At 42.8% G+C, this 20,018-nt stretch overlaps 1 protein-coding gene across 1 annotated transcript in view; it reads right to left on the bottom strand.

The window, feature by feature from the left end:
- The window catches only part of LOC142312397 (uncharacterized), a 161,981-nt gene extending 142,347 nt beyond the window's left edge, over positions 1-19,634 (bottom strand). Inside the window, 7 exon segments of the mRNA XM_075351340.1 lie at positions 6,252-7,100; positions 12,859-12,949; positions 13,345-13,508; positions 13,592-13,715; positions 13,798-13,977; positions 14,107-14,257; positions 19,498-19,634. Coding sequence (XP_075207455.1) covers positions 6,252-7,100; positions 12,859-12,949; positions 13,345-13,508; positions 13,592-13,715; positions 13,798-13,977; positions 14,107-14,184 — 1,486 coding nt within the window. The 5' untranslated portion in view covers positions 14,185-14,257; positions 19,498-19,634.
- Positions 19,635-20,018: the final 384 nt, after the last annotated feature.

Raw genomic sequence — 20,018 nt, 5'->3', positions numbered from 1 at the left:
GTCACGAGCAGGCGCTGCTGCTGCCTGCTCGTGCCCCCGATGACCCGCAGCACCCTCATTCCCAGCCGCAGCCCTATAGTCAGACCATAAGACGCACCCCCAACTTTCCCCCAACATTTGGGGGAAAAAAAGTGCGTCTTATGGTCCGAAAAATACGGTAAGATATATGTTTTCACACAGTGTAACATGTCCAAGGATATCTATCTATACACTGTATATGATTTCAATACAGGTTTACCTTCTGGCATTATATATATACACATACACACACACACACACACACATACACAGTGCCTTGCAAAAGAATTCGGCCCCCTACAATTTTTCAACCTTTTCCTACATTTCAGGCTTCAAACATAAAGATAAAAATTTTAATGTTATGGTAAAGAATCAACAAGTAGGTCACAATTGTGAAGTTAAACGAAATTTATTGTTTATTTTAAACTTTTATAAAAAAATAAATAACTGAAAAGTGGTGCGTGCAATATTATTCGGCCCCTTTACTTTCAGTGCAGCAAACTCACTCCAGAAGTTCATTGAGGATCTCTGAATGATCTAATGTTGTCCTAAATGACTGATGATGATAAATATAATCCACCTGTGTATAATCAAGTCTCCGTATAAATGCACCTGCTCTGTGATAGTCTCAGTGTTCTGTTTAAAGCGCAGAAAGCATCATGAAGACCAAGGAACACAACAGGCAGGTCTGTTATACTGTTGTGGAAAAGTTTAAAGCCGAATTTGGTTACAAAAAGATTTCCAAAACTTTAATCATCCCAAGGAGTATTGCGCAAGCAATCATATTGAAATGGAAGGAATATCATACCACTGCAAATCTAACAAAACCCAGCCTGTCCATCCTAACTTTTATCTCAGACAAGGAGAAGACTGATCAGAGATGCAGCCAAGAGGCCCATGATCACTCTGGATGAACTGCAGAGATCTACAGCTGAGGTGGGAGAGTCTGTCCATAGGACAACAATCAGTCGTACACTGCACAAATCGGCCTTTATGGAAGAGTGGCAAGGAGAAACCCATTTCTCAAAGATATTAATAAAAAAAACAAGCCACCTGGGAGACACACCAAACATGTGGAAGAAGGTGCTCTGGTCAGATAAAACCAAAATCGAACTATTTGGGCACAATGCCAAACGGTCTGTTTGGCGTAAAAGCAACACAGCTCATCATCCTGAACACACCATCCCCACTGTCAAACATAGTGGTGGCAGCATCATGGTTTGGGCCTGCTTTTCTTCAGCAGGGACAGGGAAGATAGTTAAAATTGATGGGAAGATGGAAGGAGCCAAATACAGGACCATTCATGAAGAAAACCAGTTGGAGTCTGCAAAAGACCTGAGACTGGGACAGAGATTTGTCTTCCAACAAGACAATGATCCCAAACATAAAGAAAAATCTACAATGGAATGGTTCACAAATAAACATATCTAAGTGTTGGACTGGCCAAGTCACAGTCCAGACCTGAATCCAATCGAGAATCTGTGGAAAGAGCTGAAAACTGCCATTCACAAACGTTCTCCATCCAACCTCATTCAGCTCGAGCTACTTGCAAAGGAAGCATGGGCAAGAATTTCAGTCTCTTGATGTGCAAAACTGATAAGCACATACCCCAAGCGACTTGCAGCTGTAATCACAGCAAAAGGTGGTGCTACAATGTATTAACTTAAACGGGCCGAATAATATTGCACGCCCCACTTTCCAGTTATTTTTTTTTTTTAAAAAAAAGGTTAAAATGAGCAATAAATTTCGTTCAACTTCACAATTGTGTCCCACCTGTTGTTGATTCTTCACCACAACATTAAAATTTGTATCTTTAGGTTTGAAGCCTGAAATGTGGGAAAAGGTTGAAAAATTCAATGGGGCTGAATAGTTTCACAAGGCACTGTGTATATTTATAGATATATATATATATATATATATATATATATATATATATAAAAATGTATACACACAGTACAGACCAAACGTTTGGACACACCTTCTCATTCAAAGAGTTTTCTTTATTTTCCTGACTCTAAAAATTGTACATTCACATTGAAGGCATCAAAACTATGAATTAAAACATGTGCAATGAAATACTTAAAAAAGTGTGAAACAACTGAAAATATGTCTTATAGTCTAGGTTCTTCAAAGTAGCCACCCTTTCCTTTGATTACTGTTTTGCACACTCTTGGCATTCGTTTGATGAGCTTCAAGAAGTAGTCACTGGAAATGGTCTTCCAACAGTCTTGAAGGAATTCCCAGAGATGCTTAACACTTGTTCGCCCTTTTGCCTTCACTATGTGGTCCAGCTCACCCCAAACCATCTCGATTGGGTTCAGTCTGGCGACCGTGGAGGCCAGGTCAGCTGGCGTAGCACCCCATCACTCTCCTTCTTGGTCAAATAGCCCTTACATAGCCTGGAGGTGTGTTTGGGGTCATTGTCCTGTTGAAAAATAAATGGTGGTCCAACTAAACGCAAACCAGATGGAATAGCACGCCGCTGCAAGATGCAGTGGTAGCCATGCTGGTTTAGTATGCCTTCAATTTTGAATAAATCCCCAACAGTGTCACCAGCAAAGCACCCCGACACCATCACACCTCCTCCTCCATGCTTCACAGTAACAACCAGCCATGGATAGTCCATCCGTTCACCTTTTCTACAAAGACACGGTGGTTGGATACAAAGATCTCAAATTTAGACGCATCAGACCAAAGCACAGATTTCCAATGGTCTAATGTCCATTCCTTGTGTTCTTTAGCCCAAACAAGTCTCTTCTGCTTGTTGCCTGTCCTTAGCGGTGGTTTCCTAGCAGCTATTTTACCATGAAGGCCTGCTGCACAAAGTCTCCTCTTAATAGTTGTTCTAGAGATGAGAAGGTGTGTCCAAACGTTTTGTCTGTAATATATATATATATATATATATATATATATATATATACATACATACATATATATATTATACACACATCTAGAATAATCACTGTGGCTTTCTTTCCGTCTCAGAAATTCACTGTGGTGCACAAGGTTGAGCTTCCTTTAGTTTCTAAACATTTTCCCTAATTTTAGTAACTTTAGGGTGAATTTTACAAAATCAGAGGCCATGCATTTTACCCTATCTGGGGAAGAGCTAGCTCGCACCACTGTGAATTTCCCTTTCAGATGGCAGCCTATGGTACTCAAATACCTGGTGGTAGTCATTCCAAGGGACCCCAAAAAAAAAAATCATACAGTTCAATTTCTTGCCCCTGTTGGAGCGGACAGTCAGGGATCTGAAAAAGTATGATAAGAGTAGATTATCTTGGCTCGGGCGTATAAATGCCATCAAAATGGACGTTGTCCCTAGGTTTCTATTTTTGTTCCAGACAGTACCTACTCAGTTGCCCGGGTCATTTTTTATGAGACTCCAGACGGCCTTATCGAGGTTTGACTGGGGCAACAGAAAGCCTAGGATTGGTATAAAGATTTTTACGAGACACAAAAAGGCAGGAGGAGCGGGACTTCCCAATTTCCAACTTTACTATAGGGCAGCTGTGCTACTCAGACTGTTTGACTGGCAGTTCCACAGGGGCTTGAAACAGTGGGTTGAGATTGAGCAAGAGGGGTTGGAGACTCCCTTACATTACCTCCCATGGATGGATAGAGGGGGTAGGGCATAGTTTGGTAACTAAGTAGACCTGCTGATGACAGCGCTGAGGGTATGGGATCAGGAAGTCAGAAGGGGCTCTCTCTCTCAAGGCAAAGGCCTGCTTACCCCCCCTTTTCGGAAATACAGAGTTTCCCCCAGGGTTACATTCTAGGAAATCCATGAGGTATAGGCAGGTAGAGGAACCCCATTTTTTCCACGTCCTTCAGGGAAACATATTGACACCCTACACTGTCCTTTCGGCGACTCGTCCCGACATACCCTGGATAGAATACATACAGCTGAAATCCTTTTTATCCCGGCACAACAGGGAAAAGGAGTTCTAATGGCAGAGTTGAATGGGTCCACTGAAAAATTTATCAGGGTATGGGGTTCATGGATCATGTTCTTGGAATCCTCAGAATTCAGAGATTGATGGGAACACTTGAGTGGGCGGACTGGCTCCCCCCTCCTCCCCACCCCCAGTCCCCCTCATCTCTTTCTACTCTTTCCTTCTTCCCCCTATTACTTCTCTCTTTTATTTACTTGTTGTGTCTCTTTCTTCTTTAGACTGATTTGCGCTTTCTGTAGTGTTGTTGTGTGAGAGTTGCTACTTGCATACCAATAGCTGGTAGGTGACCTGAGGAGATGTCACTCTCTTTGGACGACCGGATCGCCGTTGACCAGCCCTAAAACCTACGACGTTTCAGTATCATATGTGCCAGTTTGAAAATGTATGTTATGCTTCTTCTGTGTTAAAAAAAAAATAATCAAAATAGATTTGACACTAAAGCTTTTCCATTCCTGGTGGAGCAGTCATAGTTCGAGGAACGAAAATTTATGGTAGATTTTACTCATCTTCTCGAAAGCTATTAAGTATTGACATGTACAGTAAGTTGAAACTTTACTGATTTAAAATAGTGGAAGGATATCAGAGATCACAGCTCAGACGTAGAGATAGGAAGAGAAAGGGCTAAAGCAGGAGAGGGAAACCTCCAGCCCCTGTGCATATTTCCAACCGCAGTGTTTGGGCAGCAGCTGCCAGAATGCCAGCCCTTTAATGGGTCCTTGCACTGTGAACATGTGCACGCAGTGGTCACTTTCAAATGCTGCAGTCGTGCAATGAAGTATTACGTGCTGACACTGGCTGGTGCCTGCCTCAGGATTTACTTTGTGGGCAGATGAAAAATGATTTGCAGCACTATTTTCCTGTACTTGATAAAGACCTAATAGGTTGAATGTGTTGATACATTGGTATCTTTTTCATGGCAGAATAAACTTTTGGATTTTTACCCTGGATTTGGACCCTGTCATTTTCACCTAGTGTACTTTGTGGGCTGCAGCCCCAGCCTCTCCTGTCATGTAAATGCCACCAGCATCTCGTGTGATGTATATGCCCCAGCGTCTCCTGTGATGTATGTGCCCTCAGTTTTTGCTGTGATCTATATGCCTTCAGTTTCTTCAGGGATGTATATGCCCCTAGCATCTCCTGTGATGTATATGCCCCAGTGTATTCTGTAATTTAATCGTATGTAACGATTCTTGAGCCATGTAGACTTTTCAGAAACTGTTCAAAAGATTTTAGAGAAATACATGCTAAACTCTGTGACAGAGGGATTGCGAATTTCAAAAAACATTATTTGATAAGTGCTACAAAAAAACTTAAATCTAATCATAAAACTTTTATTAAAATGATAATCATTACAAAAACATAAGTGAAATATCAACAAATGTAACTTTCGTAACTACTTGTAATAAACAGTTTACACACATAAAACAAACAGTAAATAAGTATCCTACCAGAATAAATTACAGATTTTAGTTATTTTAATAGCTTTGTTTTCAAAAGACTCCAACAATAGGAAAAACTTTGTCACCAAGTTCATACATCTATAGCATAAGTGAAAATACGCAATTTTTTAATACATCTTATCAGTGAAATATGCTTCATTCTACATTACGATTGAGGATTCATTTTCAAAATTCTCAATTTACAGGTAAAATCTGTATTCACTGAAGACAATTGTTACATTACTGAGATAAGAGAAGACAGTTGCTACTTATAAGATTCTATGTAGAAGGGAAAGAAATGGAGTGGAGAGGAGCTCTTATTCTAGCGCCTCCTTCCTCTTCCCCTCTACATAGAATTTAAAAAAAAAAACAACTCTCCTTTATCAGTAATGTAATAATCGGTTTTCACTGAATACATATTTTACCTTTAAAATTATACATTTTTGAAAATAAATGATTTGTCCTAAGGGAGAAAGAAGCAGATTTATTCAAAAATATAAATTACAAAGTGGCTTATTTTCACTTGTACTAATGACGAATATCCTTTAAAGCCTTTTTTTAGGGGCTGTTTGACAGCTCTAACATCTGATTGGCGAGAAGAAAGACGCATTGGACAACTCCTTTAAGTTATTGAAATATTAGTTATATATGAATTCCTTGATGTCTAAGAACAAGGGATTATCCACATTCTCGTCATTATAATTGTTTTCAGTGTGAGAACTTTGATGTTCAACTAGATCTGAGTATTGATTGAAGCCCTTTCCACATCCACTGCATAAAAACGTATTTTTCCCTCTGTGACTCTTCTGATGTTTAAAAAGATCTGATTTTTGAGAACAAAATTTCCCACATTCAGAACATGAATATGGCTTCTCCCCTGTATGAATTCTTTGATGTGTTACCAAATTCGATTTCTGGCTAAAACATTTTCCACACTCTGAGCATGAATACGGCTTTTCTCCGGTGTGACTCCGCTGATGCGTAACCAACACTGATTTCTGGTTAAAACGCTTCCCACATTCTGAACATGAAAATGGCTTCTCTCCTGTGTGAAGCCTCTGATGTGTAGCAAGATGTGATTTTTTGGTAAAATGTTTTCCACATTCTGAGCATGAAAATGGCTTCTCTCCTGTGTGACTTCTTTCATGTGCAACTAAAACGGATTTCTGTTTAAAGAATTTGCCACATTGTAAACATGAAAATGGCTTCTCTCCCGTGTGAACCCTCTGATGCTTAACGAGAGTTGATTTCTGGCTAAAACATTTTTCACATACTGAACATGAAAATGGCTTCTCCCCAGTATGAGTTCTTTTATGTTTAACAAGATCTGATTTATGATTGAAACATTTCCCACATTCTGAGCACGAGTATGGCTTCTCCCCGGTGTGTATTCTCTCATGTGTAACAAGATCTGATTTATGGTTGAAACCTTTTCCACATTCTGAACATGAATATGGCTTGGTTCCTGTCTGAGCTTTTTGATTTTGCTTAGTCTGTGATGAATCAGAAGATAGAACCTGTTGACAAGGATCAGATGACAGCCCTTCATAGCAAAAATCTGAGTGTATATCTGGGATAATGACATTCTCTTCATATTCTTCATAAATATCCTGTGTTATTCCATGATCATCTGTTTCAAAAACTGAAGATGTTTGAGGGCCTTCAGCGGTCCAAGAATAGTCATCTGCTAAAAATAAATACCTTTTTTTATGTTTGAATTATATTTAAAATATTTTTTAAATTAAACTTTTTATAATATTTCTAAGTCATATAGTAAATTATCTGACTCAGGCAGTCATAAAATATCACAATCTAAAAGTAGATGAAGATGTCTCTGCCTTCTGTGTCAATGTGTGTTTCACACATTTACAGTCACCTGTATTTTTGCACAAAGCAGAGGGGGAATATTTCATGTCCAATTTCACATGCATACAGTATGTTATTGCATATTATTTTTTTTTATCCACAGTTAATGTATATTTTGGCTGAACGAGTGAAAAGATGTAATTATTTACCGTTAATGGGATTTTCCAGAACCCATGACAGCACCATGAAGAGTGAGTATTCGCCCTTCAAGGACACGTACATGTTATGTACAACATTAAATACCAATAACTAATTTGCTTCCCCAAGCAATAAGTGAAACCAACACCAAGAAAGAAACAAGTATTCACCCATTACCAGTGATGGGAAGGGTGAATACTGAATATGAGGGTGCTGCCATATTGTCACGTGTGTGTCACGGGTGACACAGTCCTGTGGTGTCCGGCAATAGAAGGTCACAGTGTTTGGCTGCACAAAATGCTTCTTGACATTCTATTATTTCTGCTGTCAGTATTCAGTGTACTATGCATCTCCTCTGCTGGGTTTTCATCCTTTTCCCTTTAGAACCCAGGGGAGCTCCTCCTGTGCTGGTGATATACAGTTCTTTCACAAGCTCTGGATGCAAGCAGGCGGCTTGAACTCATCAGCAGGATCATTGCTGCTCTTTACTGAACTTACTTAGTCGTCTAGAGATAAATTCTTTGTTGTTTTCCCTTGTTTATTATCCCTGTGGGTCCTTTAGTGCCAAGTGGTGTTGACGAAGAGCTCTCCCCAAAAATTCCCTACCTAGGGCCCAGATCAGGGTCAGGTTTACGGCTCGGCGCATAGATGCGGAACCTATCTATGGTGGTGAGGGAACCCATGGCCCAGCGGTAGGCTTGGGCAGGGGTCAGCATCTCCCTCTTACTCAGACAAAGCGTTTCCATTTCCTTTTGCTTGCTACTTTTGTGTACCTAGCGTGCCACATAGGTTCTGGAAAATCCAATTACCGGTAGGAAATTACATCTTTTACTTTCACCCATGACAGCACAATGGAGAAATTCAACTTTAGGGCGGGACCTAGATCAGCAGAAGATTTCAAATCAAACCTATAATGCTTGTAGAAGGTAGAAGGAGAGGACCAGGTTGCTGCTTTACATATCTGCTCAATGGAAATGTCTGTTTTCTCCGCCCAGGAGGCTGAAATAGTCTTTGTAGAATTAGACTTCAGATCCCCTGGAACTATCTTATTACTTGTGGAATATGCTAACCTGAAAGTCTCTCTAATCCATCTAGATAGACCTTTCCTAGAGCCCTGGAAGAGAATGAACAGTAAAATATCTTCTCTTGGAGTCTGTGGCCGAGATATCTACTGACATCCAGAGTATGGAATTTTTCTTCTTCGGAATTCTTACAGTTAGTACAAAAGGAAGGGAGAACAATATCCTGGCTCCTAATGAACCTATAGGCCACCTTGGGAAGGTAGGCTGGGTTTGGTTTAAAGATCTCTTTATGTGACGCCCTGGACTAGCCAGGTAGTCACAGACAGGCCCTTGCACAAACACCCGTCCCCCTAAAAAGGTAACAGCAGCCAACCACAAAACTTTGGTCACCCCTTTCGGGTCTTGACGTTCATACCAGGGGGCGGAGCCAGGTGGTTGGCCACGCCCACCGAGGAGTTCCGATAGCCTGAGGCTGGAAAGACAGAGGCAGATGAGTTTAGGAGGTGAAAGGGAGAGGAGTAGACGTCTGACAGGGGTCTGGGTCATAGCCTGGAAACCCTTTGGCCAAAAGGCAGACGGTGGTCACCGCCTGCAAGAGCCGGGAAGACGGCCTGGTGGAACCGTAAGGGACCGGGACAGGGTAGTGGCCCGCCGGTACCGAACCGGGGAACCGACTGGAAACCGGAGCACACAGGGGGGGTACTCAGACCATGAAACGAGGTCAAGAATCTACCGGACTAAGTTAATTCACTGATTGAGGTCTGGACCTTAGGTCCTTTCCCAACCAAGTCCCGACTGAAGACAACAGCCCAACGAGGGGGATAGAAAGCCACCGCTCAGGCAGAGCGATCCCACGAGCCAACGTCTGCGGGCAAACAAGCTCTCCCGACAGACACACAGCCGGGGAGCGGACTCCCGTCGCTGAAGCGCAGGCAGTCCACAGCTACAAAACAAGGTGCAGGAGAAAGGCGGGGACCACCAAACCGGGTGGGGGACCAAACGCAGCCGGCTGCGGGCACCGACCACCATCTTTTCGTTTACCAGAGACTCCGGTGTATCTGTCAGAGTGAGTACAACTGTGCCTTCGGGCCGTGTACCGCCCCGCACCACACCAATCCGCCCGCACCCTCACCACCGGGCCCCGGGACCATCACCCCCTACCCAAGGAGGGGTCAACACCTGGCTGCGCAACACCATCCCCGGGGGCCTAGTAAACAACACCGGTAGTGTCTACATTCACCACAGCCCATTGGTGGTGTCACAACTTAACCCAAACCACGGCCCCGGCCGTAAACCTACCTACCAACGCCCTACGTAGCGCCAGCATCCTTTCAGAGCGACGTGACCCCGGGTCCGGAGGAGCTCGAGCCACCCACCAACGAGTCCGGATCCGAGCGGCTCGGCTGCAGCGGTACATTTATCCTCCAGAACTTGCGTCAATGGGGGATTAACGAACAATGCCTAACTATCGCTAATCCTATGTCCTGAAGTCAATGCCAACAGGATGATAGTTAGAAACTTACTTTAGGTCCTGCCATAAATTTTAGCCATTACTGCCTTTTAACTCTGCAGGAAGGTGTGACCAGGTTCAGTGAGAATCCTCAATCCTCCAAAACTTACAGGATCACAGCGGCATCAAAAAAGCATGAAAATGCAGGAGGCTGAGAGTAATACAGTGAACAGAGGGCTTACATTTAAAGTACCACTACAACTCTGAAAATGAAGCCAAAACACAGATTTTGCTGCTTTAATGCACACACTTGTTTGCTGAAAATTTCTAGATGTTCTTAAAGGGAATCAATCACCAGGATTTTCGTATATAAGCTAAAGCCAGTGCTCTACTGGCGCTATCAGGCTGATTTTCTACATACCTTTAGTGGTCAGCTTGGATGTTTAGGTTTTCAAATCCAAGAAGTGAAGTTTATAAAATCAGCAACTACTTGATTGGCATTTGTTATGGATTCCCGCCCCCCATCTGTTGTTCCTCCCTCTCTCTGTTCTCTATGCTAATTTTACTATTCACTAGGTTGGCGTCGGAGTTGGCGCCTGTGCATAGCGCTTATCTCCAGCGCCATCTTTGTGAAGAAAGTGTTATCCCCTGCTATTCTATACTTCCAGCTGAGAGGGTGGCGCATGCGCCCTCACATCTTTTGATCTCGTTGTGACCGTGGGAGCGCACACGGTCACAACAGAAGTGGAGAACAGCTGATCGGAGGACACGATTAGCTCCAGAAGAGAACACTGTGCCAGCACAGCGGCACTGACGTCACAGAGTTAACTGAGTCCATTGTGAACTTACCTCATCTGACCCCGTGCCATGCGATCAGCTGCCGATGTCACTGGCACGCTGCTGTCGGATTGTTTCTCCTGTTGTGTCTTTCGATCAGCTGTTTCAGGGGGCGGTCTCCACTTCTGTTGTCACCGCGCGTGCTCCCGCAGTCACAAGAAAGCAAAAGATGCGAGGGCGCATGCTCCGCCCTCTAATTCGGGCGTCACAAGGTACGATTTATCGTGCGATCGCACGAGCGCTCGTACCCGCCCTCGTCGTTTGTGCGTCACGGGCAAATCGCTGCCCGTGTCGCACAAAGTCATTAAACCTCCGTCACACGTACTTACCTGCTGAGCAACCTCGCTGTGGGCGGCGAACATCCTCTTCCTGAAGGGGGAGGGACGTTCGGCGTCACAGCGACGTCACACAGCCGCCGGCCAATAGAAGCGGAGGGGCGGAGATGAGCGGGACGTAAACATCCCGCCCACCTCCTTCCTTCCGCATAGCCGACGGGTGCCGCGGGACGCAGGTAAGCTGTGTTCATCGTTCCCGGGGTCTCACACGGAGCGATGTGTGCTGCCCCGGGTACGATGAACAGCCAGCGCCATGAAAAATAAATGATTTTTTAAAAATAAGCGAAGTGTACACGACTCACAATTTATGACCGATTCAGCGTCGCTCGGAGGCGTCACATGAAACGACGTCGCAAACGTTGCCGGATGTGCGTCACGAAAACCGTATCCCCGATGATGCATCACACGATAGCTCGTCTCGTGTGACACCCGCATAAGATGGAAGAACAGCACAGCAGTCAGCAGATACATCCGCATTATGCGACCAGTATTCGCACACCAGTCAGATTACCCCTGGGGAACTGCTGTGGTGTTTCCAAGACCCTTACTCCAGTCACAGCAGTACAACTGTCATGAGCGTGTCACGGGTGACAGATAGTCATGTGGGTTTTTTTTGCCATCGAGAGTCACAGCGTATGGCTGTGCAGAATGCTCCCTGACTTTCCATTGTTCCTGCTTTCAGTATTCAATGGTATAGGTATCTTTCCTGCTTGATTCATCTCTCCCCTCCTGGACCCAGCAGGAGCTCGCCTTCCACCCAGCTGCTGATCATCCATATTCTCTTGATGCTTATATAACTCTTCCTTTCTGGGATGGTGATATTTTTCAGTTCCTTCAAGCCATGGTTGCATGCAGGTGGCTCCTCTGAGGTATCGTTACCAGAAACTTTGCTGAACTCCTTCCCAAGTTGCCTGTGAATAAATAGTTCATGCTTCTCCCCCTGTGAGTCCTCCTTGTGTCTTCTTTAGTGCTTAGCGGGATTGACAAAGAGCTCATCCCACCCGTTCCCTATTTAGGGCCCAGCATTAGGGATACCTAGGGTCAGGTATCCGGCTTGGCACATAGGTGCGGAACCTATCTAGAATGGTGAGGGACCCCAGAGACCAGCAGTAGGTTCAGTCAGAGGTCACCATCTTCCCTTTCCATAGACACTGCGTTTCCCTTCCCTTTCGCTTAGTACTTCCCCGTACCTAGCATGACAACAATGCTGCTACCTGAGTGACCGGGCCATGGCATGGGTAAGACGGTATCTTCTTTTTCTTTTCTTTCCATAGACGGACACTCTGGATATAGGATTCCCACTCAAGGACAGGAAACCAACAGGCGTGGGAGAGACTACACCCTTTTATTCAGACTGTTCCCTCTCTCTGTGGTGTTATCATGGATGAAAGGAAAATATAACTGAAATAGCTTACAAAACCTTGAAAAGAATAACATTTTAAAAAAATGAACAGCATCCTGTGACTGAGAAGAATCTGTATGGGGAGATAAGGTATGCACACCAGTGACTATGTAAGGGGAATACATGAAATAGCAGAAACTGCTGTGTGAATACTGACTTGAAAAATCCAATAGCTATATGTAAGAGTGAAAATGTGAAAAATGGAACCTGCATTACTGCCATGAACATATGAATCAAGAGAAATTTAGCTACTGAATTGATCAATGCAATAGAGCCCCAACACTACGCCAAAGTAGGTTTTTGCACCCAGTTCAGACTTAGAATGGTGTTCCAAACGTTATTCGTTATTGTGAGAAGAATCTGTGGCTTCTCTGTATTTAGCGGCCACTACTCACCTGGGCGGTTATCTGTAGGGATCTCCTCTTTACACCTCTCATTATCCCTCGCATATGTCTCTGTACTATTAATATGGGGCAGATCTTCATCCTGAAATTTAAAAAGAACAAAATAACAATAAATATTCCAATGTTTGTGGCATGAATCAGAACCTAGTTACAGGATTGCAGTCAGAAGGGAGAGACCTGTCAATCACTTAGACCGACTTTTTTCCGCACCACTCTAAGGAGGCACCAGATTAATCTCTAGATCTTTAAAGCCAAAACATACCCATGTGCACTTTTTCAGTCAGGCTCAGATTCATGTTGTCTGTGGTTTGGGCAGCATGAATCGACTGACATGTTCTGGTTAACTTTATTTTTTTGGGTCTGGATGATTACAGTGATACCAAATTTATTTAGTAGTTTTTATCATCAATTCCTAGAATCTTCCAATCTTCTAAGGCTAGTACAATACAGTAAAATAGAATTACAAAAATGGCAAACCTGGGGGCAATTAATAGGCTTGTAGTTGCCACGATCATTTATCTGGAACTCCTGATCACTATCGACCTGATGATCCTGAGGAACATCGGGATCTTCTTGTTTACAGTCCTGTGGGAGAAGAGGACGGGGACATCTCTCTGGTGTTGTCCTCTTACTGGATAGAACTGAAGGAGACACATACAGGGACTGAATTCATTCCTTATATACAGATAATTATAGGCAGTGTGTATTTAGTCCTGTCTATTACCTGGTGATGTGAGGGACTGGGGAACCTCCATCATGACGTCCTTGTACAGATCTTTGTGTCCTTCTAAATACTCCCACTCCTCCATGGAAAAATAGACGGTGACGTCCTGACACCTTATAGGAACCTGACACATACAATGATACCGTCACCCCCCGATCCCTTCATAACGTTACTGTATAATGTCCCAGCATTCCCAGCAGTGTCACCTCTCCAGTCAGCAGCTCCATCATCTTGTAGGTGAGGTCTAGGATCTTCTGGTCATTGATGTCCTCATGTATCGGGGGGTGAGGTGGAGGCCCCGTGATTGGGCTCAGGGGTCTTCCCCATCCCTCAGACATAGAGGCCTGACAGCGCTCACTAGAGGTCTTCTTCACTACTGTGTAATCCTGGTTATGGAGAGACACAGTAATAAATCTCACTCCAGACATTTCCAGAGTCCTCACCTCTCCTGTTCTGTCCATCTGTTATTCCCATAGATAAGAATGATGTAATGTGACGTCATCAGAATCTCTCACCTCTCCAGTAAGCCGGAAGAGGATCTCTAGGGTGAGGTGTAATATCCTCTCCGCCATCTTGTCCCTGTCCATATCCATCCTTGGATGGGTCAATCAGGAGAATTCTCTTATATAGAAGATCTCCACTGAAAGGACCCGATATTGTAGGGACCTGAATGGGGAGAAGATGACAATGTAACATCAAAAAGAATCCGGTGTAATAATACAATTACTGGAGATAATAAAGGAGAAAAGACAGGGTTAGTCTTCCTCCAGTCCAGTTTTGAACCCCTTACTCCACAAGCACATGTATTGTATGTTAGGAACATCTTGATGGTGTTATTTAAGGCTAAGTTCACATTTCTATACATTCTCTCCATTCTGTTTAGAGGAACAAATGGAGTTCATGTGCAAAAGTATCCATTTGTATCAATTATATGGAAATAAAAGCTTATTGTTCTAATAATTAATTGGGCCACTTTCTTTCCATTTGCATATGACTGTACATTGGAAACTTTTGCACATGAATTCCATTGGTTTCTCTAAATGGAGCAGATAGAATTTATGGAAATGTGAAGTCTTCAATCTGAAGAAGGGTAAATAACTGCCGATTAGCTACACAGGCTGTAAGTGTGGGGACTTCTGCATGTGGTGCGCTTCCTCAATACTGAAGTAAGATCAAGATATTGATAAAAGAAGTGTTCATAGAACAGTGTAAAGTCAGCCTGACTGGAGAAGCTGAGGTGTTGTTTCTGTTGTAGCTGAGAAGTTTTCTGCTTAAGTAGCTGTGGAAAACTATTTGTTATGTCTTTCCCCTGTTTGTCTTACCTTTCTCGTGTTGTTTTATTGTAGTGGCGAGACTAGCGTCTCACTGGCCTTAGCACTAGTTAAGGCAAGCTCAGGACCAGAGAGGGTCTAGGCACGTGAGGGCGCACAGGTGGGGATCTACCCATGTAGGGATGATAATGAGTGCAGGGTTCAGTCTCAGGTGTTAGGAGGTGACCCCCTCTCCCTAGTGCCAAAACCATCTGTTGCATTGTGGTTTTTTTTTTTTATAAACCATCTTTATTGAAAATAAATCGTTATACATGTACAATGTGTAAAATCAGATGCAATTTCAGATATATCAAGTACAACTTTGATTATGCAAATTATAAGACAGTGTTTTCTTAACTAACCTAACAAATCTAGAACTCCCACGATCTCTTCCCCCCCTTCCCCTTTTCCCAGGCACAAGACATATTTGTAGTATCCTCTTAGATAAGCCTAACCGGGGTGGTACCTGCTATGAGTTGTCTCATATACCAGTCGGTAAATTGGAAGCATTTGTGTATCGATTGGCGTACCGAGAGTGGTTGTGTATTGATATAGTGTGACCATGTGAAAAAGAAAAGTTCTGTTCTTTTGTCTTTGTGTAATAAGAGATTCAATCCACTCCATTTGAAATAAGTAATTAATCTATCTGGATATAAAAGTTAAAGTGGGGACCGTATCTTGTGCCCATAAATGGAGGATGCTTTTTCGGGAAGCTGCGGCCCAGATAATTAAAATATGTCGTTGTCGAGCAGCAGGTCCGCTGAGCTGGTTTTGTGGCAATATATTAAATATTGCCCATTCAGGTGACAGTGTAAAAGGAATATTAAACGTAGTATTAAGGTAATCATGAAGATGTTCCCAGAACTCTCGGATTTTTGGCCAGTCCCGTAGACAGTGGTATATATCTGCTGGAGAGCAAGAGCATTTGGGACATGAGGGGTCCCCCCCGGAGGACATCCTGGGCTTAACTTCGGGTGATATGTAGGCTCTATGGAAGATCATAAGAGCCATTGTAGTGTAGCTATCATATGGTAGTATGGAATTTAGGCGTAGTGTGGCGTTTAGTATGTCTGCTAATGTATAGCTAGGGAGTTGCAATGTCCATTTGCCCGGCCCCGGAGATGCGTCTGACCAAGAAATGTAGAGTTTAATAGATTTATAAATATGGCTTAATGAGTATGTCCCTGTGCGTGAGGCAAAAGACATCTGGTCTAAGGGATTAGATCTGTCTCTATCTGGTATGCTATTTACAACTGAGGTAGTATAATGTTTGATCTGAGCTGCAATAAATATGTTACTAGCCAAAATTGGGTATTTGGAGATAATGTCCTCTTACCCTGGAGGGAGTTGAGTGTTTGTCAGGAGGTTACAAATCAACCTGCAACCAGACTCACCCAGTACTCGATACAGTGGAGGCGGCTTACCCTGTAGGAAGGAAGGGTTACCCATAAAGGGAAGAAAAATTGATCTGCAGGGGTCTAAGCCACTAATCTTTTTGGCGTGGCGCCATGCCAACACTACCGACCAAAGCAAGGCATTATCTTTTATTTCAATAGGAACGTTATGGGGTTGTGTGTGTAGTAAGGCAGGGAGACTGATGGGTCCAGACATGGTTTCATCAATTGGGGTATTAGTGAAATGATTAAAAGCCCATATCCAATCTAGTGCATGTCTAAAAATGGCTGCAATACTATATAGACGAAAATTTGGAAAATTAAGGACCTCCCAGTCACTTGATCTGTCGCAGTTTAAACATGCTGATCTTAGAGCTCCCCTCTGAGTTCCATATAAATTGTCAGGATATTTTGGTCAAAAGCCGATCATCATCTTCGGATAATAAAATGGGTAATGTTTGTAAAGGAACTAAAATTTTGGGGAAGAAGATCATTTTAATTAGGTATGCTCTGCCTGCAAAGGTCAGTTTAAATGACTTCCATGAATTAATTTCTTTGATAATTGTAGAGATTAGGGGTCTGGGGTTAAGTTGGTATAAACTATGTGGATTGGATGGCAAAAAAATACCTAAATATTTCAAGGAGGTTTGTCCTCACTGAAAGGGAAAAGGGTACGGCCACCATTGGGGAGCTTCAGGGAAGATCGCTAAAGCCTGCGATTTTGCAAAGTTAATACGGAACCCTGAGACCCTCCCAAATTCATGGAATGCATCCATTATCAGAGGAATGGAATTTTTGGGGTTAGTTATCATAAGGAGGATATCGTCTGCGAAAGCCAGGGTTTAAAGTGTATGGTGTCCGATCCCGATCAAAAGAAGGGATCATCTCCAGATATCTGAGCAGTGGGTCAAGGGTAATATTGAATAATAAAGGTGATAGGGGGCATCCCTGCCTCGTGCCACTATGAATTGAGAAAGGGGTTGACTGGACTCCAGAGACCCATATCGATGATTGGGAGTTGGTATAAAGCGTTCGGATGAGGTTAAAAAAGGAAATCCAAATAGTCTATACTTTAAAAATCGAATAAGATGGGACCATGACACTCGGTCAAATGCCTTGTTGGCATTTAAAATGACTAATATGTTTTGTTTGGCTTTAATTTGACGGCTATGTATAATTGCAGCTAGTGGTGTTATAATGTTATAAGTGATAGATCGTTTATGTACAAAGCCCGTTTGGGATGTGGTGAGAATGGAGGGGAGTATGGATTGTAAGTGAATTGCCATAATTTTGGTAAGTATTTTAAAATCCACATTTAAGAGGGAGATGGGACAATGTGAGGCAGGGAGTAATGGGTATTTTCCTGTTTTGAGAAATAATGAAAGGCATGCCTCATTGAAGCGGTCTGGAATAGAGCTGGATTCTATGATATGATTAAAGAGAGGAGTGAGGTGTGGTATAAGGAGTGGTTTCAATAGTTTGTAGAATTCTGCCGAATACCCATGCGGACCAGGAGCTTTGAGAAATTTAAGAGATTTAATAACAGAGCCCACTTCCTCCGTTGAGATTGGTTTGTTTAAAACATCTCTCTGAGTAGAGGATAATTTAGGTGGATCAATTTTCCTAATAAAGATATAGCCATCAGTTTCGGAATCAGTAGAGGGGCAATAGAGATCAGCATAAAAGTCTTTGAAAACTGTACATATCTGAGCTGGGTGTCTGAGGATGGAGCGGCAGGGTGTTTAATGTTGGGGATTTTTGTAGCGGTTCAAAATGGTTTCGTCAAGGATGCCAACAGACGTCGCAGTTTGATACCCCATCTGAAAAAACGTTGATATGCTAATTGGTTATGGGCTTGATCATGTAATAAGGTATCTAGAGTTCGTTTTCCAGTGAGATAAGCCTCTCTAGCAGAAGGAGTATTGTTGAGTTGAAGATTTCTGTAAGTTTGAGTTAGTTGATTTAGAAGAGGTTTCAAGGAAAGTGCCAATTTCTTTTTTTTGTAAGAGACATATGAAATGATATGTCCTCTGAGCACCGTTTTAGCTGTTGCCCAAAATAGGTTAGGATTGTCAAGGTGCTCTAGATTGTCTTCCATGTGTGTCTCCCACCAGCCCGTCAGACTTCTCTTAAAATCATCTGATGTAAGAAGGGAACCGCCAACGAATTGATACATTCCTGTTTGTAGGTAAATCTATGGTGAGTAATAGAGGAGAATGAGGAGAATGTGTTTATGTTTTTTTAATCATGATAATAAAGATTATTTGTATATATTTCTGAAATGGTCCCTGAAGTGATTTATATGGGTTCTTGATTGAATACACTCAGAGACCACTTAAGGCTATGTGCGCACAGTGCGTTTTTCGCGGCGTTTTTGCGCGTTTTTCGGGTGCGTTTTTGGCCTCAAAACTGCAGGACTTTGCTTCCCCAGCAAAGTCTATGAGTTTTCATTTTTGCTGTCCGCACACATCTGTTTTTTTTACCTGCGTTTTTGAGTTAAAAAAAAAAAAATGGACATGTCAGTTCTTTCCTGCGTTTTTCCCCCCATGCAATGCATTGGAAAAACGCAGAAAAACGCAAAGATCAAAAACACAGCAAAACGCAGCCAAAAACACACCAAATCGCGGCAAAAACGCATGCGTTTTTTCGACGCAGGTGCGTTTTTAGCGGCCAAAAACGCACAAAAACGCAGCGTCAAAAAGACGCAGTGTGCGAACCTAGCCTTATAGTTTTTCTGATAAGAGATTATCTCCTTGTGAGTAAATAGAGGAGAATGATTTGAAATGGCCCTAGGAAGGATTTGTGTTGTTTTTAATACGGGTAGTAAGGCAGAAGAAGAGAGCCAGTAATCAATACGTGAATGGGTGTCATGAACTCTAGAATAATAAGTGTATTCCCTATCCGTGGGGTGAAAACATCTCCAGGAGTCGATCAAGTCTAATTGATCCAGCATGATTGGGACTAAACCTGTAGCCGAGCGAGAGGTGGGTGATGGAGTAGATCTATCCAATATTATATCATGTAAGGTATTAAAGTCTCCTCCCATTAGAATATTTGTAGGATGCCAACCATGTTTCAGTTCTACTAATTTAGAAAAGAAAGAAGGACTGGGCGAATTGGGTGCATATATATTAATAAGACAGTATTCTTTCTGCTCGACAAGGACCCTAAGTAGCAAGTAGCGACCAGCTGCATCCCTTACCACGTCTTGAATGGAGTAGTTGAGATCTTTGTGAAATAAGACAGCCACCCCCAGTTTCTTCTTTGAGAAAGAGGCTTCAATGCATTCCGGATAATATTTGTTACGGAGTGTGGGATGTTTTCCACGAAGCCAGTGTGTTTCCTGTAAAAATATAATATGTGGACAAATGCGAGTAATATGATCCATTACTTTTCTGCGCTTAACTTGAGTATTGAGACCTTCTCCATTCCAGGAAAGCAAGTTAAGAGAATCAATATTAATATGGGAAACTGTAGTAGTAGAAGCAGCCATGTTATCCTACACCACATCTAGGCCATCCAAAAATTTCTATGAGTAAAAAATGATTGGGTCTGGATCTGTCCCAGCGAGCAAACCCAGAACTCCAAGGGTATGAGGAATTATTTGTGCCTGGGGAAGATGAACCCACACCCATAAACCATCCCAACAGTAACAGCAAATATAGAAAATATATCACTACATTATATCTCGAAAAGAGAACCCTCCATTGAAATCTTGGTGTT

The sequence above is a fragment of the Anomaloglossus baeobatrachus genome, chromosome 5 (assembly GCF_048569485.1).
Source record: "Anomaloglossus baeobatrachus isolate aAnoBae1 chromosome 5, aAnoBae1.hap1, whole genome shotgun sequence".
Classification (NCBI taxonomy): domain Eukaryota; kingdom Metazoa; phylum Chordata; class Amphibia; order Anura; family Aromobatidae; genus Anomaloglossus; species Anomaloglossus baeobatrachus.
This window is presented reverse-complemented; position numbering and strand designations above follow the sequence as displayed.